Source organism: Calypte anna, chromosome Z, assembly GCF_003957555.1.
Source record: "Calypte anna isolate BGI_N300 chromosome Z, bCalAnn1_v1.p, whole genome shotgun sequence".
In the NCBI taxonomy this organism is placed as follows: Eukaryota; Metazoa; Chordata; class Aves; order Apodiformes; family Trochilidae; genus Calypte; species Calypte anna.
The window spans coordinates 59,849,332-59,875,856 of record NC_044274.1 but is presented as its reverse complement, the minus strand read 5'-3'; the positions used below and the strand labels follow the sequence as shown (position 1 = coordinate 59,875,856).

General features: G+C 41.2%; 2 protein-coding genes across 3 annotated transcripts in view; one reads left to right on the top strand and one right to left on the bottom strand.

The window, feature by feature from the left end:
- The window catches only part of ACO1 (aconitase 1), a 35,217-nt gene extending 27,586 nt beyond the window's left edge, over positions 1-7,631 (top strand). For both annotated transcript variants that reach the window (XM_030466809.1, XM_030466808.1), the window contains 9 exons: positions 342-426; positions 691-847; positions 1,371-1,495; positions 2,333-2,437; positions 3,092-3,234; positions 4,186-4,333; positions 4,744-4,866; positions 5,865-6,050; positions 6,925-7,631. In XM_030466809.1, coding sequence (XP_030322669.1) covers positions 342-426; positions 691-847; positions 1,371-1,495; positions 2,333-2,437; positions 3,092-3,234; positions 4,186-4,333; positions 4,744-4,866; positions 5,865-6,050; positions 6,925-7,041 — 1,189 coding nt within the window. In that variant the 3' untranslated portion in view covers positions 7,042-7,631. The remainder of the gene's footprint in view (positions 1-341; positions 427-690; positions 848-1,370; positions 1,496-2,332; positions 2,438-3,091; positions 3,235-4,185; positions 4,334-4,743; positions 4,867-5,864; positions 6,051-6,924) is intronic.
- Positions 7,632-9,662: 2,031 nt separating this feature from the next.
- Positions 9,663-26,525, bottom strand: part of DDX58 (DExD/H-box helicase 58) — an 88,725-nt gene continuing 71,862 nt past the window's right edge. Inside the window, exons 3-16 of the mRNA XM_030467617.1 lie at positions 26,120-26,245; positions 25,193-25,303; positions 24,118-24,271; positions 23,093-23,351; positions 22,243-22,405; positions 21,702-21,803; positions 19,247-19,404; positions 18,800-18,935; positions 17,785-17,933; positions 16,417-16,507; positions 15,580-15,750; positions 14,457-14,608; positions 12,894-13,040; positions 9,663-10,950 (exon numbers count right to left, since the gene is read on the bottom strand). Coding sequence (XP_030323477.1) covers positions 10,651-10,950; positions 12,894-13,040; positions 14,457-14,608; positions 15,580-15,750; positions 16,417-16,507; positions 17,785-17,933; positions 18,800-18,935; positions 19,247-19,404; positions 21,702-21,803; positions 22,243-22,405; positions 23,093-23,351; positions 24,118-24,271; positions 25,193-25,303; positions 26,120-26,245 — 2,219 coding nt within the window. The 3' untranslated portion in view covers positions 9,663-10,650. The remainder of the gene's footprint in view (positions 10,951-12,893; positions 13,041-14,456; positions 14,609-15,579; positions 15,751-16,416; positions 16,508-17,784; positions 17,934-18,799; positions 18,936-19,246; positions 19,405-21,701; positions 21,804-22,242; positions 22,406-23,092; positions 23,352-24,117; positions 24,272-25,192; positions 25,304-26,119; positions 26,246-26,525) is intronic.

The following is a 26,525-nucleotide window of genomic DNA, read 5'->3' as shown; positions in this document are numbered from 1 at the left end:
CAGATTGGTGCTGTGCTGAGGCTCTGCCATTAAGAAGGAAGGCTGGTCTAGCTTCTTGAGAACTCGCATTCACAAGAATGAAAATGGGTTATTTGTCAAGAGTCATGTTTTTTAGACAGCATCAGTAACATGACACTTTGGGTAGATAACATATTCCCAGATCTTTATTCAAATACTGCTCAGATACTGCTATGATAAAACCAGAAAATTCTCAAAAATGCTGCTTTCAGCAGCAATTCATTTGTTAAAACAGTGCATCTTCTGAAAGCCATCACTGAGGGGTTGAACACCTTGCTCCAAAGCAGCCCTCTGTTCACTGGTGGTTTTTGTGCTCTCTCTAGGTTTGATGTGGTGGGTTATGGCTGTATGACATGCATTGGCAACAGTGGACCCCTGCCAGAGCCTGTTGTTGAAGCCATAACACAGGTATGCAGTTTTTCCTGTGCAGCTCATTTAGGTAAGCCATGCTCTGCTGTGTGCCATTCTGACACTTGATACCCTGTGCACCAACTCCTCTCAGCTCTCTGTGGTGTAAATTCCACCTGGATTCTCTGTTCTGTGGGAAGCACTTTGTGGTTGTCTGGGAGGAGGCAGTTCTGTGACTGTGCCATCGCTGACACTGCAGTACTGCAGACCCCTTGGGGGGGGAGGGGGGTGTGTGTGCAAGCACTTCATCTCAAGTTCTTACAGGGAGACCTGGTAGCAGTGGGCGTGCTGTCTGGCAACAGGAATTTCGAAGGACGTGTCCACCCCAACACCCGTGCTAACTACCTGGCCTCCCCCCCTCTGGTGATTGCCTATGCCATCGCAGGCACCATCCGCATCGACTTCGAGAAGGAGCCTTTGGGTAAGACCCAGGATGCTTCTTTTCACAGCTGATCAACTAAACTGGTTGGAACTAGGGAAATGCTTCAAATGACTGAGCACCCCTGGGATAGAAAGCATGCAGCTGTTCAGAAAAAGAGCAACAGGGAGTCTGTATGGTGGAGAAAGGGGAAAGCCAAATCTGACCAGGTGTTCCAGTTCCAGAGCAGCCCCCTTTGGTTTTATTTGGGTGCAGTCTTCTATGAGCAACCTCACCTAGTAGACTTCCTTTGAGAAGGCAGTTCAGCTAGTGAGAGCTCGAAGATCCTTTCCAACCTAAACTATTCTCTAAATTTATTCTGGAAGACTATTGGAAATCACAAAATAAACCTTGAGTACAGGCACCATCAAGGTTAGGAGGCCCTCTTCTGCCAGACCCTTGTAGGCAAAATTAAGAGTGACTGATGAACATTGACAAGGTTAGAAGAAATGCGTAGCTAAAAGCCAACTTTTCCTTTCTTAATGGAAAAATTATGCAACAAACATAACAATACCATTTTCTGCAGGAATAAATGCTTCAGGGAAGAAGATTTTCCTGAAAGATATCTGGCCAACAAGAAATGAGATTCAGGCTGTTGAGCGTCAGTTTGTTATTCCTGGGATGTTCAAGGAGGTCTACCAAAAAATAGAGGTGAGTTAATTTCTTGGACAGTGTCTTGATTTATCTACTGTGCTATTCTGGAGATGCTAAATAAGCTGGTCTTGATAATGAAATTAACCTTTCCTTGCTGCTGCTCATGTTCTGACAAGTATTCAAATGAGATTTTTTTAAAAAAATATCTTCTGGTTAATTAATTGATTCTTACAGTCATGTCCTGGAAAACTGCTTCTCAATATTTTGTGGTTGGTTTGGGTTTTTGTTTTTTTTTTTCTTCTTGTTTGTTTTTTAATGTAACATATGTGTTTAAACAGTGATTCCAGGCTGGTATTAGAAAATTAGGTACTCCAGCTTCGCAGTTTCTTGGCTTTTTTCAGCTGACATAAAATTAATTTGCATTCCTTAACAGCATTCACACCAGAAAAAAACTTTTGCTTTGTCTTCCTGCAAGGCTTTCTCAAATGTTGGAACAAAATATTAGTAAGATTTACATGTTAAGAAAACCTCTTAAGATTACTGGTAAATACACTTGAAAATTATGAAGTGTTACCTGCATATATAGTACAGGTTTATTGTTGGAAAACTGTATGAGCAGCTCTTCTTCTGTAATTAAATGAAGGTTTCCTAATTCTTTTAATAGGTAGAACCATTAATAAAAACTAAACAAACACACACACACACACACACAAAACCAGAAAAACCCACCCAACAAAACATAGCATATGTAGCCATAAGCATTTTACAAAGTGCTTTAAGAAATACACAAGGCTTTTGCTGAAATCCAATTTGTGATTTTACTTAGATTCTGAAATAATTCCATTGCTCTGAAAACTTAAAAATCATTGGGATATTTTTGTGTGTTTTTTTCAGACAGTAAACAAATCTTGGAATGCCTTAAATGCTCCTTCAGATAAACTATATACTTGGGATCCAAAGTCAACTTACATCAAGTCTCCACCTTTCTTTGATGGTCTGGTATGTGCATGGTTTCACTTGGAGTTAAGCCAAAGTCTATAGTGACCTTGACAGATGTTAAAGGTGAAGTAAAGCCACTTCAAGGGGCCTGGGAACATCCCTCATAGCTTGTTGAGGCCTTGCTTGTCAAATATTAGGGTTACATTGTTGAATTAATTATAATCCAAAGTCATGAGTGACTCTGAGAATGCTAAGGATTCCCTGTCCCTTCAGGGCTTTGGCCAAGTCTACTTTTCTTCATAAGATGAAATACCCCTAAATGGTCACAAAGTACATGAGACAAGCCTGACAATTCTGCCTGCATTTTGCACCAAATGGTTTGGTGTCCATGCTGCTATTTCAGTAGCATTTAAAAGGATATGCAGTTCCAGGAATCCTGGATTTTTGTCTGCATTTATGCATTGTACCACAGAAGCCTCAGATAATTTTTTTGCCTCATCCGTTTTGGTTTTTTTCATTCATGCACTTGCTGACAGGCAGCCAGGAAAACATATTTTGTTCAAGAATAAACATTTTTAATAGGGTTGTTTATTGCTTTTTTTGTTCTAACTTTAAAAAAAATGGTGAATTTGTTTCTCAGTTTTCACTTTTGTGAAAGATAAAGAAATTCTGTGTTGTATTTTAATGATTTTGTTTGCATTTATGATGGCTTAGACTTTGGCTCTTCAGACCCCGAAAACAATAGAAGATGCTTATGTCCTGTTAAGTTTTGGGGATTCTGTAACAACTGACCACATATCTCCAGCTGGGAATATAGCAAGAAATAGTCCTGCAGCCCGTTATTTGGCCAGCAGAGGGTAAGCATTTCTTCTTGTACATTTCTTCTTGTACAAGTCACAACTATTGTACCATGTTAGGGGAACACATCTGCTCTCTGTATACCTTGATGGATTTCTGGTTTCAACTTAAAGCAAGAATAGGACTTGCTGAGATGCCCTGACGAGTCTTCAGAGATAATACTTTCATTCTCTAATGTGGCATTTCTTACAGCTTTAGTGGTGTTTTGAGGAACAGAACTGGCATTATTATTAAAAAATATTTTCACTAGGCTAATAATTTTCCAGAGGAAGTTGATTAAACTATTGTGATCTACTGGAAACTTAACTTCTCTGTACTCTTTGGGACTCTGCTCTCAGTCACTTTGAGATCTTAATAGTCCTACACATGTTACAAAACGGGTGTTGTATTTCATAGCTTCTGTTTGGATGGACCCTGGTGGAAACAGTACAATTATCTGTCACATTCCAGCATATTTTTTGTAGAGTGTCCCCTCATTCCCATACTTCTGTTTGCAAATTAATTTTCTGTTCCATAGTTCTAACCTGCAGAAGGGGCTCTCTGCCTTTTACATATTCAGCACAGTGTTGTCTCTTCTTCTGTTCTGGATTGTACGATAATATAAATTAAGGGGAGAATATTCAGTTGGCAGCTATTAGGAATCATATTGCATCGTATTACATGAACCATATCCTTGCATCACTGTCAGACACTGTTTTCAAGGGCAAGGGATGATTATATTATGCAAGCTGCTTAAATAAGCTGTAGGCAAAGTTCTGTTTTTTTAATATTTCTTTTTCCTTCAAAAAATTTGAAAATTAGAAGTATCAGCTAACTGGATACTGCTGCCCTGATGAAAACTACTTTCACACCTAACTCAGAAACACCAGGTTTTTACTTATTTTTGTTTAAGCACAGAGTCCTTCTGTCTAAGACTAACCCAGTTCCCTTTTTTTTTTTCCCCTTAATAGCTTGACTCCTCGAGAGTTCAATTCTTATGGCTCCCGCAGAGGGAATGATGCTGTCATGGCCAGAGGAACATTTGCAAACATTCGCTTGGTGAACAAGTTTATTGATAAGCAAGGACCTCAGACTGTTCATTTCCCTTCTGGAGAAACTGTAAGTATACCTGCTGCTCTACACTGAGACTCAGTGACAGCAGAGGAAATTAGTACTGGCTTCTTTTTAGGTCATTACTGAATGTAAGGTCATTTACTGAAGTGCCTTTAAGTAAAGCTTATGGGGGGACAGGAGCTGTACTGACCAAGGGAAACAATAAGGTGGTGCTGTCAGGCATACCAGGGGAGAGTGTAACCACTGCAGCAACAGTAGTGCAAGGTGCAAGTTTGTGGTGGGAGAGAGATCAGGCCAAAAGCCAGAAAGCACTGTCTGGTTAATAACATCAGAGTGTTGTTTGGCAGAAAGTGTGGGCTTCAGCTGTTTGCGTGGGGATGCCTTTTTCCTTCTTTCTCTGAAATTGTGCTTTCACTCCCAAGAAGTGTATAAAGTACTTAGTGTTCTCATTCCAGCTGGACGTGTTTGATGCTGCAGAAAGATACAAGCAGGCTGGCCACCCTCTGATTGTGCTGGCTGGGAAGGAGTATGGTGCAGGAAGTTCCAGAGACTGGGCAGCTAAAGGACCATTCCTCTTGGTGAGTGACTACAGTGATCTAGGAGGACAGTACTTGAAAATGCATTAATTTGTGGGGAAGACTAGCTTATGACCAACATAGTGGGTAGCTCATTCCCACTTCAGTAGCAAGAGTTGTTTTGAAATCTCAGTTGCCTCAGAAGAGCCCCAGCAATGTTGCAAGAGCTATTTAAATGTTAATAGATCTCATCAGGGCTGGAAGCCCTGACTGATCTTCAGCTAGAAGTCTATAGGGCTACACCAGGAAGGCAGTTTCTTTATTTCTGCTTCCCATAACCCAGTGAACCTTGAGTCTGTTTCCACCTGTCTCCTTCAGCTGACTTAGCAGGAAAGATAGAAAGGGTAAGAGAACAGTATAAGTGAAAATAAAGCTTAGTATATGGCAGGGATGCTTAAAAGTATTGTTGTAGGACCCCATATGTATATGGATATCCATATACAATGGATATATCTGTTTCATTCTTCATCTCTTCTGTCCTACAACATATACCAAGCCAAATGCTGATTGAATTTTTATGGTGTGGAATTTGTGAAAGCAACAGTGTATTATTAAACAAAGTTTAGGAGAGCTGATGTTTAAGATTGTTAGTCTATGTTTTTGGATTTTTTTGGATGGCAGTGTTTTGGGGGTTTCTTTGCCTTAACTGTATTAACATGTAAAAATGCCAAAATTAATTAAACTGCATCCTCAATATTGTAGTGTGGAAGGCAACACTGAATTAGCAAGTTACAGAAATTACTAGTGGTGCTTTACATAAGGCATGTTAAAGTAGTGTGCAGGATTCCTGAGAAAGCCAATGTAGTTTTTTGACAATTTAAAGATGTCTGAAAGTTAAGGTGTTCCCCATCCTGGACAGCTTGTTGTCAGTTTGCTACTGACTCTACTAGCAACTGGTAAATGAAATAGAGAGGAAGATGAAGGTACCAGTTTCCATCCTTTAAGCACAGAAAAACTATGCTGAGCCATGCAGATAATGATACTTGTTGTCTGCTTCCCAGGGTGTCAAGGCTGTGCTTGCTGAAAGCTATGAGAGGATTCATCGGAGCAACCTCGTAGGGATGGGAGTGATTCCTTTGCAGTATTTGCCTGGAGAGGATGCAGGGACTTTAGGACTCACTGGACGGGAGCGTTACACAATCATCATTCCTGAAAAACTAAAACCTCAGATGAAGATCCAGATTAAGGTATGAGTCACTTAAGGGCTGAGTTTTCTGAATGATTGTAATTTCACTCAAAATTAACTGTCTCTTCAAACCATATACTTTCATATGGCAATAAGCTCCTCTCACTTGACAAAGGGAGAATTTGGGTAGTGAAAAGAATGAAAACAGTAATTGTAACAGGGGTTTCATCTGATGAGATGTACAATCAGTGTGCCCAAACTCATTTACTTAGCACAAAGAAGTCCTGTATTTTGGACCTGTCTTTCAAAGTCCACTATAAATGTCTGTCTCAGTTAAATGTTTGATCCACAATAGAAAGTGAAGGGTAAGTATTAAATTAACTATTTTACTTAATGTAATTAAAATTACTCAGACAATTCAGCTAGCACTGCATTCATCTGGCAGCACCTGACTAAGGGAGTCTTCAGTAAAACACAGTGGGTTTAATTCACTGCATTTTTGTCTTTGTGCTTTTCTGCTTCCCAAAGCAAGCTAATGAGGCTTGTATTGCTGTTGTGCCTCAGACAGAAGAATGACTGCATAGAACATCAACACTTAGTACAACCACTTGAAAGGATGGTCAGCTTTCATGCCTTCAGGCTTATATCAACAAAAAATCTAAATGAGACTGCAAATGCAGTGTGAGGAGACTCCATAGCATGTTAATGATGCTTCGTTTTAAACTACTTTCTTTGTTTTAAACTACTCTCTACCACTTTTAAATCAGATGGCTGTAGTCTGGCATGGAAAGAAATACTGATGCCCAGTGCCGGTTCATCTTTCTAGCCCACTCTCTTAATATGGCAGAACTATTGTAATAGTCCTAATTTTAATGTGATGTCATGTAACATGTTGATAGTTCTGCTGCTTGAATGACTTTCTTTGACCCCCACAGCTGGACACTGGGAAAACTTTTCATGCCATCATGAGATTTGACACTGATGTGGAGCTCACTTACTTCCACAATGGCGGCATTCTGAACTACATGATCCGTAAAATGGCATCACAGTAAAAAGCACGAAGCAAGAACGTCCAGGCACAAGCCTGCTGCTGGTGAGGGCTGTAAAACTATGGTAATCAGCGTGGACTGTAGTGAGAAAATTTTCTGTGGATTGTATTAGAAGGCTTGTTCACAATGCTGAATTATTCTGCATATCAGGAAACTGGCACACTTGCCCAATTAAAGTAAACAACATTTATTATTTGTTTTGTATGTTGGTTGGCTTGACTTACCTTAGAATTCAGTGCAAAAGTTGTTAAAATACTGCTGGAATCCATGGAACTGTTGAAGATCACGTGCTGATTTCATATATATTTTTGGTCCATTTAGTTTGACTCTGAAGTTAAGTTCTGCTCTCCTATCAGTGGTCCAAAAATTAACTGACAGTATAAAAATAATTGTTATTCCTTCCTGATTACCTGATACTTACTTACTTACTTATTCATTTGACCAGAATTCGAATCTAATACTGAAATTAATTATTTAGCTGTTTCTTAATTTTTAAAAATGTGAACTTTGTTGCTAAAAATCTACACCTTTGTGAAAGGGTGGACCTATTGGGGATATTTCTAATGAATAAAAATTAAATTTATTTTCAAGAAGTTTGGTGGGTTTTGTCGTGTTATCCTCAGTGCTGAGATGAAGAACAAAGCTTTGACTACAAACTCTTCTCATCTTCCCTGTAGTAGCAAAGTCATTCAAGCCTTGCCTTCTTATATTTGAATTGTTTCTTTGAATACCCTGCATGAGACTGTCAGACACTGGCAGTCTTCTGTAACCCAGCAGAAGTATATCTGCTGCAATGTGCTTTCCTCTCTTTTGTGTCCCCAAGAATATCATCTATGACAATTTAGAGATCCTTATCAGCAATTTTTATGGCAGTTAGCAACCTGTGATTATACCAGTGCATTGATTGAAGTCAGTGACTGCCCAGCCAACAGATACCACATGAATCAATTTACAGTCATAACAAATACCCTCTTGCTCAGAGGTAAAATGTTCTAGTTCTTAAATGTATTTCTAGTCACTACCACAGCAATTGGCAGAGTGGAGAAATAATTTCCAAGTAATCTCCTAATGTATTTTTAATGCAGTTGGCTCCAACTACATCTGGAAAGAAACAATGAAAATAGTTCTGAAAGAAGGCTTAAGGAGGGGATAGAGCTTGCACTGTCCCTGCAACAAGCTATTCAGCTTGATGACAGCAAAAAGAGCTCCTCCAGCAGCCCCAGCAAAGGCCCACTGAGATACTGTAGGGGCTGGAGTATCTCTCAAATGAGGACAAGCTGAGAGAGCTGGGACTGTTTAGTCCAGTGAAGTGAAGAATCAGGGGCATCTCTGCTCTTTGTGTATAAATCTGAACAGAAGGCACAGAGAAGGTGCAGCCAGGCTCTTGGTGGTGCCTAACAACAAGGCAAGAAGAAGTGGGTGTAAATTGAAACAGAAGAGGTTGCCTCTCTGGACATTGGTAAACACTTTTTCACTCTAAGGCTGCCGGGAAGAGAATGCCCAGAGATGTTGTGCTGTCTCCATCCTTGGAGAGGTTCAGATTCTGTGTCCCAACAGGGTCTTGGGCAAACTGCTCTAGGTGACAATCTCTACAGGCCCCCCACCCGCCATTCTGTGGAATATCTTAGCAGAGAGCTGTTCATATGCCCGTCATCTGGAACATTATTTGGTAATAAATATGCAAATTTGGGTTAAATTGAAAAAAAATCTTCAGATATTTTCAAAAGCCAAATAGGAAACTGTTGTTCTCCTCTTTGTGCATCTCCACTCTGTCCTGAAGATGCACTTCTTAGTGTTAGCTCATCGGCCTTTATTACAACCCTTGAGTTAAATCCTTGCATTAAAAACAATAGGAGAAAACTAAAACCCCTCAAATCCATGAACTTCCCAGCAGGTATTACTATAGGCTGTGAAATAGAAGACTGATTTTAATGCAAGACTCTCGAATAGGTACCTTTTCACACAGCAAACTGACACTCGTGGATTGTGATTTTTCCTTGTACTTTTAATCTGAAAGTGCTAAACCATTCCTTTAAAAATCTTTGTAGCTTGTAAATTGACTATTACACAGAACAAAGGATAAAGACAATTTATGGTTGGATAATGCCTTTCCAGCAGAAGTATTTGGAACAAGCTAAACACAGCATAGGTTACTGTAGGACTGAGTCCTACATTCATTCATTCATTCATCCTACCCAGTCATTCATGCTTCCTGCACAGTGCGCACAGATTTTGCAGTAAAAGGCATGGACTGGGGTGGAACATGAAGCAGTGCTTGAAAAGATGTTTTTCTTTTAATGCCACGTAGCACTGTTTAAACCCTAGAGTAGGCTGTTCTGTCAGTTTAAATAATTTTTAAAGTCTTGAATTAGGTTCCTGTTCAAGGTGGGCCTTTTTTCTTTCACAATTTAGGTGTTTCAGACAGAAGTCTTCTAGGTATTTCCCTTATGACAATTTCAAATACATGAAGTGAACTAAAAATACATTTGATCTTCCAGAAACATTGAAGATTATCTTGCTGAAGATACATAGAAACAAGTGCTTTAAAGTGTATAAGTTGAACTGTGTTTCATAAATGTGTCGATGACAATGTCTTTTTTTTTTTTTCCTCTTTTCTTTTTTCTTTTTTCTTTTTTTTCTGAGAGATGTCTGGGATCTGGGTGGGCAAGGATTTAAACACTTTGTTCCAATTCTAGATCAGCTCTGACAGGAAATCTGCAGAATTAATGTTAGTGCCTTGAGAATTTTCAGATGCCAATTCAAGAGACAGGACATCAGGGTAAATGCTAATCACCATGTGAGTTAAGCCTTCCCCTTTTTTGCAGGGCACTGCTTTGTCCCCCTTGGGGCTTGTTCCATAAGGCAACGCCTTAAAAAGTGTCCATTCTGCAACTTCAGCAACAGCAATGTGACAAGGATGCAGTGCTAGAAGAAAACCATGCTACCACTTAGGTCCAGAAGATGCCCTCCTCCACAAGGGCTCTTTGAAAAGCCTTACTGCTCTTTTGAGACTCTTGCAGAAGCATTCTCTATTAAAGGTGGATTGAAAAGATGTGATTATTTTCCTTACAGAAAGGTTACTGGATATTTCCTTTTAACATTCTGTATAACAAATTGCCCAGAACATTTAAAGCTTTTTAAAAATTACTTTTCTAGTAACTAAGTTGGTGCTTGAAGCACCAGTACGCATCAGCCACATTGTTTGCTTGCAGGCACAACCCAGTCAGAAGTTGCTAGTTAAAAAAAAAAAGAAGATTCTGATGCAAACAGAAATGTTTGAAGTTGTGGCCTGTTACCTAAAATGAGATGTTTAGTTAGTCATTCAACTTGATTTTATTTTTTTCAGACTAACTACTTCATAGCAGCGAAGATCAAGATCTAGAAGCTTGGGCACATGTTTGTCCATGCCTATATTAAAAGTTATAGTGAAAAACATCATTAGATAGCACTTTTTTTTTTTTTTTAATGGCCATACTAGAATTTTTTGGCCAGGTGCTGGTGAGGGTCCTAGCATATTAGGCAGCATACAGATGAAGTGTTTATACACAGAAACAGATTATCCCCTATTTCAGCTTTGTGCTGTATGATTAAATGTGCATTAAAATGCTGAGTTCATCTGGACATTTCTTCATCATCAAAATTCTTCAAAGAAAAATTAATATCTCTCCATTTCTGAAAATCTATTTGTGTCCCAGTTTTAACATCCTCTACAACAAAGCTTTTGATTTTGATCACTGGTAGATCATCAAACATCTTGTACCTCACTATGATTCCCCAGTCGTGCTGGCAGCTGGTGTTTTGACAATGCATCTTGCTTTTTTTCTCAAAGAGATCAAACTGCATTGGTTTCTTGTGTGGCTTTGTCATGTAACGCTCCTTGAAGTCATCTCCAAGGACAATGTGATGAGATTCCTGAAACAACATGTACCAGAGTGCTGAGTAATAGAGGCAGTGTTTCTTGCTTTTTTCTGACATTCCCTTTATCCTCACAGAAACCGTTCTCCCTGGTGAGCTGTGTCCTGTTCTCCAGAAGCTCACTTTCAGCCCTGTTAACTCATCACACTTTCTTCCCCATTGGTTAAATACTGGGTACAGAAAGGCCTAGGCTTATCAAAACCAAAATTACCATATACCACCTGTCACCAGCTCATACGTCTCTCAACCTACTAACCACCCCCCTCCTAATACACACCTCAGGGTCATCCTCCTGTCCGACAGAACCCCCAGGTCCCTTTCCTTTATGCTGCTCTCTAACAGGTCAGCCCCAACCTATACTGATACCTGGGGTGGTTCTTTCCCAGATGATAAGACTGTACAGTTGCCTTTGTTGTAATTCATTATATTTATCCCTGCCCAACTCTCCAGCCTGTCTGTGTCTCACTGAATGGCAGCACAGCCTTCTGGGGTGTCAGCCACTCCTCACAGCTTTGTGTCATCAGCAAACTTGCTGACAGTGCACTCTGTTCTCTCATCCAGGTCACTGATGAATATGTTGTATAGTGCTGGTCCCAGTCCCAACCCCTGAGGGACTCTTGGAGTGGTAGAAAAGGCACAATAAGAAGGAAAAGGAGTTTAAGTTGTTGCTTATAACGTCCATAATTAAAGATTAAAAAAAAACTAGTAACTGAATTTGAAAGCATTTGTACAATTTGATCTGGTATCTGGAAATGTTAGTTCCTCCTGGAAATTAAACTTCTATGAAATATACAGGCTGAACTATGACATAATGCAGTTGATAGGGATTATTTAAAATACTGCAAGAAGTTATTTGCAGCATACTAAGAAAAGCTCTTCTTAGAAAAAGTTTTCTGAACTCCCAGATCACTTGCACAGGTACAGGTGATAAGATAACAGCATAAAATCAAGCAACAGTCCAAGATGTGTGTTAGATACCCTTATATTCACCAAAGAAGTGCAACCAGATTTTGACAAGGCCAAGCTATTCCCAACTCCTTCCCTGTGGCCCTTCCCTGTGCTGAGGAGGAGTTCCATCTACACTCCAAAAACAGCTGGTAAAAACAAGAAACACATTTTCTTCATTAAAAAGGGAATATCTGAAGGTAAGCACCCTATAATGCTCAGCTGTGGCTTGGAGCACCATCATTACCATCATTACATCTCAACTGTGTTTTCAGAGCAGCACAAATACAAGTGGCTTCAAAAGAACAAATTTCAGAACTAGAAAGGCTCAAAGTGCCCATAAAAGGTTGTTTTTCATGACCACCACTTTCCACGTGTAGAGTAGTGGCTTCTTGAGCCTACAGAGAAGTTCTTCAGAAAACAAAAATGTCCCCATGATACACAGAAGCAACATGAGCTACCTAAAGAATGGGAAACCAGGTAATACTGAAGAATTAAAGGGCTGCTCTTGTAAAACCATGGTTTGCCTCATCTTTTGAAACTGCAAACTCTCCATAAACGAAGGAGCTGATCTCAGTACTTTATATAGATAATCTCCAGTCACCAGAAATGGTAGAAATCTCAGCTGCAGGAAGATTTACAGTCTTATGCTAATTGGGAAAGTAACTGTCCAGTAATTACACTAGTAGGTTATGCCATTGAAGATCACATGGCTTTCCACAAAATTCATCAATTTCTAACAGAAGGGGGCTCAGGAAAACTGAAGTGGTTCTTGTCATATCATGTATTTAAACACTTTGGACACCACCAGCTGCCATCATAACATGCTATAGAAGTACTTACAACTGGTCCTGTGGTTTACCCATTTAGTCAGACTTCTTTCTGCTCCAGTTTGCAAAAATTAATCCACTTTCCATACTGATAAACAATGCTATTAGTTCAACAATGCTGACTTCTCTGGTGTTCATAGGTGTAGTTTTCCATACGACACATACCTTTATAACTCTGATGTCATCTGTACTGCAGGCATATGCTTTGCATTTTCCACACAGAAGATTTTTTTTCCCTTCCACTACCTTAGGTCTCGTTTCTCTCTTCCTGGAATCTCGTAATACCTTTTCCTTCATTTGCAGGTCATGTATCTTTAATAAATAATAAAAGAAAAACCAACCTCAAGATCATTAGGAAATTAAGAGAAGCCAAAGTCTATCTAAACATGGCTTATGATATGTAACATGGAGGAATCTTTTTTAAGCAAACAGACATAACATGCCTCATTCTCATACAGTGGAAAGAATATGCTACATTTGTCAGGTTGAGAAAACAAGGCCAAAACAAGGCTACATGAGACACCATTTACACTGTCTGTTCCTTTCTCCCTCCTACCCCCCTGTGGTGGCTTTGGTCATAAAGCCATTAACTCCTTGTAAAGACTGCAGTCATTCGAGGCTCCCTACAGAGGGAGAAGCTGAAGGGAGACAATAAATCCAAGGGCAGTACCAGGGCAGGAAGCCTTCCCTTCACATCTTTAGCCTGGGCCTTGGGGGAGCAGCAGACTTCCTTATGAAAAGGGTTAGTTCTGCGTATTGAGCCTTCTTTCCCCTTCTGAAGGGAGTCTTCTATGACTAATTATCCTCTTTTTTTCTCTTGAAACAGGGCATAAGGTTGACTTTGCGACAGCTCCAAGCTAGATGAACAGTCATTCTTGTCACTGATTCCACCTGCAGAGCCAAGAACCTATTATGTGAGAGCACCTGACCATGAAGGAGACACTCCTGCTGCTCTGGGCAGAAATGAGCACGATCCATCACTAGCTTAGCCCAAGATACCTCTTGCACATCACCTCAGTACCAGAAGGTCATGACACTTCTAACCACCCTCATGTTTTATTCTGATCTGGTAAGGGTTCACATAAAGCACTGAATGTATACTGAGGTGTTCTCCAGGGTTTGTGATCTGTTAGATGTTGCTTGAAGAAAAGATGAACAGTGCTGTCACCAGAAGTGTCACCAGAAGTGTCACCAGAAGAAGTCACCAGGAGAAGACCATGTACAAACCCCAATATCATCTTGTTACTGTCTCAGGTGATGGTTTCTTCACATCCCCCAGAAACCACTGCACTGAAATCAATAAGCACTTAAGATGACAACAAACAGCTTTAGAAGAGAGCTTGTACTGGCCTGCAGGAAAGCTAAAGTCTTTCTGAACATGAACATGGAGGGAAGTACTACTGCCATCTGCAGAGTTTCCTCTCTCCTGTCTTCTACCCCAAGAAGACACAGTAATATTTTTATTCCAGTGGACAGAGTGCTTCATATTTTATTTCTAAGATGAGAAGTTTATATAACTTGAACTTTTTTATGGTTATAGTACAGATGACATTCTGCAAATGAATAGTACACACTGTCCCTTCTCTGCTGATCTATCCTTGCTCTGAAACCATACTCAGTGAACACTTTCCAGGTTATCCCTTAGTCCTAGACAGAGCCACAGACAGTGGAGGCTGGTATAGATCTTGCCTGTAGATTTGAGTATGAGAATTCAACAGAAATACAAACCTTTTTTGCAAATACTGCTTCACTCCAATTCTGCAGCTTTTCAATAGCTTCATTCATCATTTCTTCCCTAAAATGGTTCATTTTCTCATTCTCAACCACTTCTGTTTTGCTTGTTACAAGGATGCACTTGCTGCCTCTTGCCCTTCCACGACCTGTGCCACAACAGATTTATCCTCTTCAGTTACTCTTAACAAGATATATGAAAGCAGCAGCTATGCCATAAAAGAACACTGAGGAATTGCTATGTGGCTGCTTTTGTTTCCCATATTCAAATTCAGATAATACTGCTTATAAACAGCATTGCCTCAGCTCTTTCTTCTTGGATTACACACCAGAACAAGATGCCCCCTTCCAGGAATCCTCACAGATATCCCCAGCCAGTGCTGCACTGTCCCACTTCTGTCACCCACCTCAGTGTATCTCCCAGGCAGACTTGATACTTCAGTTACCATACAGCATTTTGCTGTCTTCTTGTGGAAATAAAAGCTAAGAGGAGGAAAGTTCATCTTAGTCTTACCTAGCTAGTTCTCTGCACTACTATTTGGTGTATATTTAAAAAAGAAAAAAATCTATCACAAAAAAACTGGGGAATTGTAAATACATTGCTGGCAAAAAAAGAGATAGCAAGAGCAAGAGCCACCTCTTCTACCTCTCTATACCCCCTGCCTGCCTGTTTTGCTTTGGTTTTTTGTTGCTGTGACACAGGTAAACTAGGAACTATGCTGATCTCAGAGCACTTCAGTAGTATTTCAGTTAGGCCAAAATGTTCACATTTGCTTTTAAGCTTCCATTCCCACAAAATCATGATCTTACATGGTTTAACACTGACACAACTTTTGCATCCTTAATGGCTTGTTAATAACACTATTAAGAATATCCTTTCACCCATAAAAATTAATCCTGGACCAATTATTTCATTAAGAGACAAAAACAAGAAAACCACAGGACATAAATGCTAAAAACAGAGGACTAAGTACAAATGAGATCACCTCCAGCTACATGATGAAATTAACTACTTGGTTAACTATTACATAAAACATTGCCAGTGCACCCCCAAAAGATGTGGGCATTGTGTCCATTTCTAGGAGAAAATAGGTATCTAAATAGCTCTGAAATTCCATACCTCTGACTTGGATCATTTTGGTGACATTCCCAAAGTATTCATAGAGCACCACAAGGTTGCACTCAGAAATATCTATGCCTTCATCAGCAACAGATGTAGTAATGAGCAATCTGCAATCTTTGTTGGTTTTGAATGTATCCAGTACAACCTTCTGCATTGGGAGGGTCATACCTGCAGTACCAAAAAACTGTGTCAGGAAAAAAACACTGAAGAGTTCCTTGAGCAAGGTATCTCCTGCATTTACTCTTGCTTACGTGATTAGAAATGAACATTTCTAGCTGACTGCATGCTATACCTTTGGAGCAGAAATTCCTCTTGAAGAAATTCCACAAGAATTGTTATCCTGTGAAACACTGTTTCAGACACAACACTCCCCTACCTTTGTTACAGACACTTGCACAGGTTAGTTATTTTAAACCCAAGCCAATTCTTAACTTATGCCATGCATAATCCATTTTAGCTGTAGCTTCTGTTCTACCTTATAATGTCTTTGTGCCACCAAGTAGAGAATGAGAGAGGGATCTGTTAAAGGAATAGAGAAATACTACTAGAAGCAATCACAAGAAGCCATGAAAATGAATGGTTTCTAAGCTTCTTTTGAACTCGTAAAAGAATCCTGCAGCAAAGGGTCACAGTGTTAATGCTGTCTTAACCAGATATTCTGGACAGAAAAACCAATTGTCTCCTTAGGACTGGGTAAGTGTCTTCTAGATGTGGAAGAAAGCATGGAGCAAGTTTGTTTGAACTTCCTCTGTTTAAAAGCCCAGAAAATGAACACAGGGATAGTACAATTTTAGCAGTGTAGCAACTGGCATTCCTCAGTGCAAACCTGCATACATTTTTTTTCATCTCTTCGTCCACGACCCATCAACACATCTGATTTTATGTAGCTCAGTAGAGGGTTTGCATCCACCCACTTCTTCAAAGCCTGGAAAACAAACAAGGATTTAGATCCCTGACCAGATTAAATGCCAGTTTGGGATAGGTAGGTAGGTCCTATCTGTGCCTGGCTAGACAATTAACACTTCTGAGATCCAAAGACAGAAAAGACAGTGCACCTGTGTGTCAGGAGGGAACATCTACTAATAGGTGAGGGAGCAAGGGTCACAACCATAATGCCAGATCCAACCATGACACAACTGACTTCCACTTTTCTAACTCCTGCAATTTATAGGCTGGATATACAGCACACAGCCTTCCCCTGCTGAAACCTATGCCTTTTTCCCTCAGAAACCTGCAGGTCACTGAATATGACACCTCTGGGACCCAAAAGAAATCAGTTGCCATTTACAAACTGCATTTTCTCATTGCACAACAAAAGTAGCACCTTCAAACTGCTCTTACATTACAGCAAACTTCAGCCATGCTACAGCAGGCTTTATATCAATAATGGAAAATTGCCAGTGGATGCTTGGTGCTCTTAGTTTGGACTTTATCCTGCCTTTATTTTTTTTCTCTTTTGCAATTCATCCAGCATGTCGATGCCCAAGAACAAACAGGTGGTTGGAAACCCCAGCTGGCAGATCTGTTTACAGTAGTCAGAGACTGTGATACCTTACAGTCCGTGTTTAACAGCTACTGATGCTAATAGCAGCACACTTCCTTGAAGCACCACCTTTTTCTAGAAACAAGGTATTGGAAAGGAGAAAAAGATCACCCAGCCTAGAATCTTGACCCTAGGTAATTATGAAACAGAACAGTGCATCGGAAGGGTCCAGAGAACCTGAATGGTTATCTGCTCCATAAAGTCTTTCCTTTTTCTTGATCAAGAACCAATGCTAGGACATAGACCTTTGAGACTACAGGAATCCTCCAGAAAACCTACTAACACCTCCTGATGTGCAGTCAATAATACAGCAGAGCTGCTGCTTTATAACACTGCTACATTAAAGTGAAAACCCTTGTAAAAAATCTGCTAAAACCGAGTTCTGACCTACGGTAAACACATCTGACAGTTTAATGATCAACTGTGACAAGTAGCAAGTGGAAGTGATGAAGGATTGTTGTTTTTAGAAGATAAGAAAACAGCCTCATCCTGTCTCAGAGCATCAGTGCTGAGGAAGCTGCAGAAAGATTAGTACTTTCTTAGGAAGATCAAATACAGGCATATTTTTCTTTTAACAGGTCAAAATGGCAAGAGTAATAGATGAGGCACTATATTTTTTCACTTCTCTTTCAAAGGAGCTTAAAAAAGAAACATCTTACAGCTACTAAGGCTCTTGTTTTAGCAAAGAGAAGTGTGCGAGTCTGTGGATTGTAGCGGTATGCTTCATCCAGGATGGCAGCAAGCTCTTCCAGCTTGGGATTATCATTGGATTCATCTTTTGAGAGGGCTGTCAGTTCTGGTTCTTTCTCTGGAAGAAAACAGCAGTGGCTTGAATAATCGAACTGCTTTAACACAGAAAACAGAACTCTCACCAAATCTATTTTCAAATGCCATAAATACTCTCTTTAGAATATATTTTTATTTTCTACACCATTCTTTCAGATGTGAGCAAAGAAGACTTTTTGTTATATGCAACAGGTTTCCTGCCCCCCTGAAAAAAATTCTGAATATATCACCTTTTGTAGCAAACTATGAGGAGAACCTCTGAGACAGACTCAAAAGACAGCAACAAAGCACACTTTGTTCTTGCAAGGAGTGGTGCCATTTCTTCTCAGAAAACAGCTGACACCAGAGGGCAGACAGCCCAGTGATTTAAAATTGCAGGAACACACCAGATCATGGGCTGGTTTACAGCACGAGCTGCCAAACCAGAAGCTGGAGAACACTGCAACCTCTAACTTCTAATCAGTAGGGTATGAGGACCACCTGCTTTTTTCCAGAGGTTTGGGATCCATTCAGGTGCAGTGGGCAGGCAGAAGCCAGCCAGTGCACTGTGCATTGTGTGCTGCCTCCTCTAATACTGCCAGTACTCATCAGTGTTGACAGTCCCCCTGCCTGTGGGAAGCACCCTAAGGAAGCTGCTGCCTCATCTCCAAGTCAAGGCATGTAAGAAACTACTGCAGTGCCTAGTTACAATTACTACTGCTTCCCTAGCAACTGAACTAGAAGCTTCCAGTCCCAGAAAGTAAGTTCTTCCTACTTATCCTAATACTACATTTGCACCCACGCAGACCTATATGTTCTGGAAAGAGAAGAGTTTCTGGAAAAACAACTGCACTTGGATCACCATCAGCCCTTCTTCCCTCCAATTGTCCCAGGTTCCATGTGGAATACCTTGAAATTTGTTCGTCAGTTGTTTCTCTATCTCTGTGTATGGTCCGTTTTTCACATTTGTGAAAAACTCATTTAAGTAGGCTAAAGCATCTTCAATGCGTGCATCTTCACTGATGATGAGAGCATCATTGTATTTCTGCTCAGGAAGAGAGACAAGCACATTAAACACACAGCTTTGTGGGACAGGGGATGAGCGCAAATTTTACTTAACTGGATAAAGTGTTACAACCTTGTGTTGCTCCCCCACTTATGTGACAACACAAGAATTGCAAAGTCTCCTCTGCACTGTACTGTCCTTAGTGAATACCTTAAGACACAACTCTTGTGTGCTTTTCTTTACCCTACAATGATCAGGTTCCAAACCTGCTCCTAGGTGAAAACACCTATGTCAGAAGGCACAGGATGGCTCCAGCTCTGTGTGGAAGGAAGGAGAACACACACACTTACCCGCAGGTGTTCCGTGCAAATGAAAAGGTGTCTACAAATGCTGCTCTCCTTCTCCTTATCTGCCAGCTGCAACAGCCTGCATCTTTTCTGAGTGGCAATTATCCAGTGTTCATATCTCTGTGTCCCAAAGTCACTCCTGCTGATTTGAGAGATAGTATCTAGTAAGGAAGACACAAACAATTGTCAGTCTTGACTAACAAATAATCAGAACAGTTCGCTAGAAGATGACACATTTTCCTGGAATGTCAGTTCTAAAAGGCCCATGCAGAACAACAGGGTGATACCATCATAGAATTACTATGGTTGGAAAGGACCAGTGGAGGTCTTTAGTCCAGAGCTCTGCTTAAAGCAGGCATCAGCCAGAGACAGTTGCTCAGGGTCATCTTCAAATGGATTTTGAGAACTTCCAAGAATGGAGACTCCACAGTTTCTCCAGGTCATCTGTTCCAGTGCTTGACCTGGAACAGTCCGGATCCCTACAGTAAAGAAGTTCTTCTTGATGCTTAAGTATATTCCTGTTTGTGCTCTCTCATCCTGCCTCTGGGAACCATCGGAGAAGGCTCTGGTTCAGTGTTCTTCACCCCCTGTGTTTCGATATACACCCGAATGTCAGGCTAAAATTAACCCATTACAATTCAACTGATAATCCATGGACATACAGACATATGCAGGGTCTTCAGCAGTAGAATTAGCAATAGAATTACTTAGCCTATAAGTAGCCAGGTCTGTTCTCCAGACCCTTCACCAGCTTGGCTGTCCTCCTCTGCACTCGCTCAAGCAACTCAATGTCCTTCTTGTAGTAAGGAACCCAGAACTGAACACAGTGCTCCAGGTGCAGACTCACCAGAGCTGAGTACAGGGGCAATATAGGCACAGAATTGCCCAATACAGTTTGCTTCTGAGCTGCATCATCAAGGGCTGTTCTCAATCCATTCTCTGCCCAACCTGTGTTTCTGCTTAGGATTGCTCAGACCCAGGTGCAGGTCCTTGCACTTGGACTTGTTGAACTTCATGCAGTTTGCACAGGCCCACCTCTGAAGCCTGTCCAGGTCCCTCTGTATGGTGAAAGAGCTGACCCACCTGCTGTTTCCACTCAGTTTTGAACAAGGGACTTTTTATCTCTTAGGCAAATGTGATAATCACAGCACCATATAAATGCTGCTCGTTCATGCAAGAGGAACCATTGTGCACAAATAAGCTTTGGAAGTGTTTGCTTAATTTGGTGTGCAGATTGAAATTCCCATTGTATTTTCTTTTTGTTGGTATTTCTTGCAGTTTGGGCTGGGTATTTTTTTGGTTGGGTGGGTTTTTTTCCTCCCTGCCCCAGAATAATGTTCACTCTCCAATATCTAAAAGTGGCAGGAGAAAAAATCTAGAAACTCTGAAACTGAGGTAAACAGGGCTAGGGCACCCTGTTCAATTTGCAAGAGGCATTCAAAGCACAGACATAATCTTTTCATTAAGAGCTGGGTAGACCAACACTGATCCTGAGCACAGCCATCCCTGGGTCTTTGATCTTGTTGATAAAAGCTTCTTACTGGATACCAATTCAGCAAAAGCAGAAAAGATCCACTGATTTCTGCAGAGCTGCAGAATTAGGTCTCATGACCATGAGATGCATTCTCTCTCCTCACAGCCATGCATCTCCCTCTCTCCAAACTGCAAACCCTCACACCATTGTAGGTCCTGAGCCAGGGACCCCACAGACAAGTGTTCCCTCTCTTAGGTAGCCACATCCCCCCACTCCTCTGGTGGCAGTCATGTTACACAGAGCCTCCTCTGCAAAATGACCTTAAATGCTTTCCAACAAGAAATGACCTGGTAAAGAGTGGAAAGGTACCCAGACATGTAGAGAGGATAAAACGCTGACCTACAAACATGTCTGGGGCACCCCAAGAAATAACTGAGTGCAACTCAAGAGAGGTGAGGCCATAGAAAATACAAAAAATGTCAGAGCAGCAAGAATGACAGTAAGCTTCTGCTGAAAGGAAGAAATCACAGCATTTATAGTAACACTACAACTGAGACTCTTCTTGCTTTCCTTAACAGAGGCAGACTTAGGTATGAAGGGTTTGGAGACATGGTTAAATAAGAATGTACAAATATCTCTCATTAATGAAATTCAGCTCATTGCATTTTGGAAGCTTATTTCAGATCCTGTAAACATTCAGAATTATTTGACAGTGTCAAAAGTACACCATCCTTTGCTGCAGGAAACAGAGTCTGAAATCCAAGAAAAAAATCTTTATGATTATCATACCAATCACAAATAAGTGGAAAACAGTTGACTCTTCTACCTGTAACCTCTTATGCAGGAAATACTGGCTAAAGGCAAGCGAAAAAGAAGGAGGACAAAGGAAGGGTAACAAGAGTGACTGTTCTGGCAGCAATGAGGATTTACACTGATGGAATCACAGATGGAATCCCAATTGCAAGGCACATTACAGTATCTTACCCACTGAGTAAATCCTTCTGATCAGTGCCTCTGTCTCACACATCAGACCAGAGACAATGTCTGCAAAGCGATTCTGAACCCGCATCTTAACCAGTCTGATATCTAGAGACAAGAAATAGAAATCAGTAGCCTGAATGAGTAAAACGTTTCCCTGGGCACTGCAGACAAATTCTTGCTCAGAAGAAGAATTTATATAAGATGATCTGTAGCATTGTCATGATTTTTGTTAATGAGCATTCTAGTTGCATGGAAAGAAAGAGACCCCAGTTTTTACTGGAAGAACTTTGCTCTTGGCTCTTCTGCTTTGCTAAATAAAAAATTGAGATTGTGAAACTCAGCAAAGAGACAATTTGCCCCAATGGGCACTGCCTCACTGCAGTGCAATGGTGAAATGCAGACCTAACCTCCTTCTAAGGAGCAGGAAGCAAAGCTCCAGCTTAATTTTAAGCCTTATACTTCACCTGACCAAAGCAGAACTGGAGAGCTGTCTTAATTACAGTGCTTTGCATCTCACGGGCAAAGAAAAAAGAAGCTTGCTTACGTGTTTCTGGCTTGTTTTGGAGTCTCTGCAGCTCATCTTTGTTCTCTCTGACAGTGGATATGGCCTGTATGTCAAGGTAGGAGCAGAGGACACAGATGTGCTCTATTGCCTCCTTGACGCTCTTGGCATTACCAACTCCAACAGAAGCTGTTAAACCTATGATCTGAGCACACACATGAACTTCAGTGGTTACTCTTTTGTCACACACAGAAAAAAAAATCCAAAAGACCCTGTTACCAGCCACCAAGTTGCCACCATCTTCAAAACCAAGGAAACAAACCATAGAGTGGAAGTAAACACAAGTGCAAGGACTAAACCTTGAGAGCCATGACTTGCCCCAACCCATGTCCTCTCCAAGGCACTCATGCCTCAAGTATTCAAACTGAAATTAAATTATCCACCCACATAACTCCATAAACAGCTGTATTTGCCAGTGCTCATCCCACACAGAAACAACAAATCCCCTCAGAATGGTTCTCCACAGTCATTCAGAGGAGATGTTTGACAGAAGCCTCCTGTCAGGGGAGGCAGTAGCAACAGAGCTGAGGAGGACAACAGAGCTGACAAGGAGATTACTAAATTCTGGGGCACATGCTTTCTTCCCAGCCTGCTTGGTCTCAAGTACTCAAGTCTCTGTCATGTTTGGTAAGTCCATCTTGGTGGCTGGAGGGTAGATGTAGCAAAACAAAACAGCCTGGAGGTGTCCAGGAAGAGAGAAAACGTGTTTCAGACAATCCCATTTCCATTTGCAGCCCTAAAGCTGGACTAACACAAAAGGCAAGACTTGAGGATATACTGACTGCACTGCAAAATAATTTCATGTTCCCACCACCAAAAGGCTGGGCCCTACCTGGGGTAGCTGCTTGGCAGAGGAGTTGAATTTGTCTTCAAGATACCTGGCCATTAACACATTGTAAGGGTGGTTGCCCGTAGTGTTGTGACACTCATCAAATATCATCAGGGTGAAGATAGAGAGGGAACTGAAGGTCCCTTCCTCCATGATATTCAGAAGAGTCTGGGGCGTCAGCACAATGATGTCACTGTCCTCTATAACCTTTTTTACACAGACATTTGCAACCGTTTCACCACTCATTCCTTGAACAGAGTATCTAGAAGAAGAGGGAGAATTACAGGATATGAAAGAGGATGTCTTGCAGGGCAAAACTAGCTAGAAGGATGGACTTTTCATCAAGCCTGAAGTGTACTGACGAAGTTAAAAATGTCAAATTGCTGGGGACAGCAGTTTGGCCCAGGGAAGCTGAGAAAAAAAACTGCTGAGGATAAACATGAGATAGTTGTCTGTCCAGCAGCCTTTTTTTCCTATCGCTATAAGCATTTGTATGTGGATATGCAGCAATTAGTCCCTTCAAAATCACATGCTACAGCTGTCAGTACTCCCCTAAGCAATTTTCAGTCCCATCAGAGAGGTGGACTGTCATTTTCTGACCAGAGGTTAAAAAACTAAAGAATTTGGGGACCTTCCATTGGGGAAGGAAAAAAAAAAAAAAAAAAAAAAAAAAGACTGCTTTTTAAGATTGCAAAGAGGAATACAGCTGTTGAGCTGTTGCCTGGAGCTGCCTCATCTTGAAGCAGGGCTGAGAGGAGTCGCAAGAGAGAACACAGAAACAGGCACAGTTTTTCTTTGGCCATTTCCACAGATGCTGCACAACCGTTTCTTCAACCATCCAAAAGCAGCATTCAGACTCTCCAAAGTCCACTATGGCAGCTTGGCATTCTTACCACAAGGCATAATCTTGATATTAACCTCAAGCACTCTCATCACCAGTAAACCCACTACGTTTTGTCCTGCCCACAGCTGACCCAGAGGGACACTTATTTTCTGTGGAGGAAGCCCGCAGGTAGAATTGCACTTACCCACTTCTTTCAAAATGCTGCTTGAACACATTCTTCTGTTGTTCATACACTGGCACTTTGGTTGCAAGAAAGACAACTTTCGCCTTCTGCCCTGCAGGCATGTTTTGGAAGTGATGTTCACAAATCAGAAGTGCCACAAATGTTTTGCCAGACCCTTTAAACAAAGAATGTGGATGATGAAGCCTAAGTACAGAAAGGTGTGAGCAGAAGCCTGTCTCATCAGGATGCCTGTAACAATGAGGAGCTGATGAGAAGGCTGTGACACCTCCAGTCTTGCTTTGATTCTTTGAACACATTCTTGCTGCTTACTTGGGTGGGCAATCATCCCTTTCTCTCTCAAAGCCTCAGTCTGTAAAGACCATGCAGCAGTCACTGAGAAGGAAAATCTATCTGCAGTTTTGAGTTCTTGGGGTCCATTTCTGCTCTTAGAATGTGCTCCCACATCATACCAGGCTCTTGTAGAGGCACCAGGCACTCTCAGCTTCCACCCTCCCCATGGAGCCTTGCTCCTCTCACTCTTCTTCTCCAGCACAGGGGTTGCTGTGCAGGCCATCTAGAGCTTCTGTGTCCCCACCTGCCTCCTCACAGGGATAACCAGGCCAGCAGCATGCAAAACATGGGTGAAGAGAAAGAGCTGACTGATCTCTTGCTGCTGAACCTCAATCTTCTAATTTCAGACCTGAGCTATTGCAGAAGGTCCCTGTGCTGTGCTCTAGGCAGGAGACAGAGGAGTCTCAGGGCAACCCATCCTCAACTTGCAAGCCAAATGTTTTAAAGATCTACAGAGATCAGTGTATTATTTTAACTCAAAAATTCACACTGGGGAGCGAGAAAGCAGAGATAAGGACATGGAAATCTGAATACAAACATTGAAGCTCCAAGAACACTTCTGTCGTGATCAGTCTCGGTGCTACACTTGTTCACTTAATGTCAGGCTAGATCTGGATCTCTTTCTACAAGGAAGACTGCTTTCAAATAAACAGCTGGAAAAGCCTGACTAAACCTCCACCCTCCACTATCTTCCATAGTACACTCCACCAAGATTATTTTTTCTAAGAAACCTGTGTTTTCTTACCTGTGGGAGCACAGATCAGTGTGTTCTTCCCACTGATAGCAGGCTGTGCAAGTTCTGTCTGGTAGCTCCGAGCCCTCTTTGGTTCATAAGCATATGAAGGCTGACCAGTCCCTTTTAGGAAAGAACCATGTATTTGTGGTTGCAACAGAAAGGCATAAAACACATTGTGTCCAATACAACCGCTACCTAAAATGACAGGGGTGGAGTCCTTGCAGTTTATGCAGAGTACTCTCCACCATCATCAGCCTTTCATCAGCACATGCGGATCTGAGGAGGATTCTGTGCAGGTCTGATGGCAAACTTCTGTTACTGCTCAAATGTGCTTTCTAAAACGAACTAATTTCCAGGCCTTGGCTGACAAAGCTCACTTCAGCTGGTCTTTTTCAACTCACAAAGAGAACACAGGGCTTATTTCCCCCCCAGATACACGCACAGTATTCCTTGCAGCTTTCTGCTCCACAGACATATGAAGTTAATGCTCTCTCAAATTGTGGCCTTTCAGGGAGCTTGCAATTATGTAAAACCAATAGGAACCTCTGGTGGAGCAAAATTTGCCATACAAGACATGATAGTCACTGCAGAGATGCTCTGTAGCCCCATTCAGCTCTCTAAACTGGCTAGTGCTGGTCACACATGACTAAATTGTATAGGAAAGAGATGCAGCAACAGCCTCCTGTCTGGAGACCTTCTTGGTAATGTGCTGACAGAATAACTTTGCACCAACAATGTGATAAATGAGGGGCAACCCCTAACATGTGCAATGATCAGCACAAGATTCTGTAAACATCAAAACTGAGCACAGCTAAAGCAAGTCAGAGACTTGCAGTGATTCCTCAGTAGTTCCCTTTGAGGTACCCCACATCTACACCCTTCTGTAGTGTAATGGAGAATTCCAGCCACAAACTGTCTTAAGTTTCCAAGTCTTACCTGAAGCTGAACCAGGATTTTGACTAAGCTTATTATCACATTCTGCTTCTTCAGAAAATGTTATTGTGGTTTCAAATATGTTCTCAGAGGCATCTGCCACTTCTCCATCAAAATCTTTGGCATTATCTGTACAATGACAAAAAGGGCATGTTTCTGATCCTTTCGATTTTAAAATATAGTTGTTACAATGACAAGGTGAAGGAGCTGGGTGCCAGCATGGAAGGACTACATAAAATGATGCTGCATCCAGGCTCCCTTCTAAGTAAGAGGGATAGCATTGAAAATATTGAGTTTAGAGGACCCACATAGTCAAGGCACATTTGTCTATTCCTTAATTAATCAAAGAGGTAATAGTGCAGGAGGAAAATTATACCCTCTGTGTTTAGTGAAAAGACTAGAGATTTAA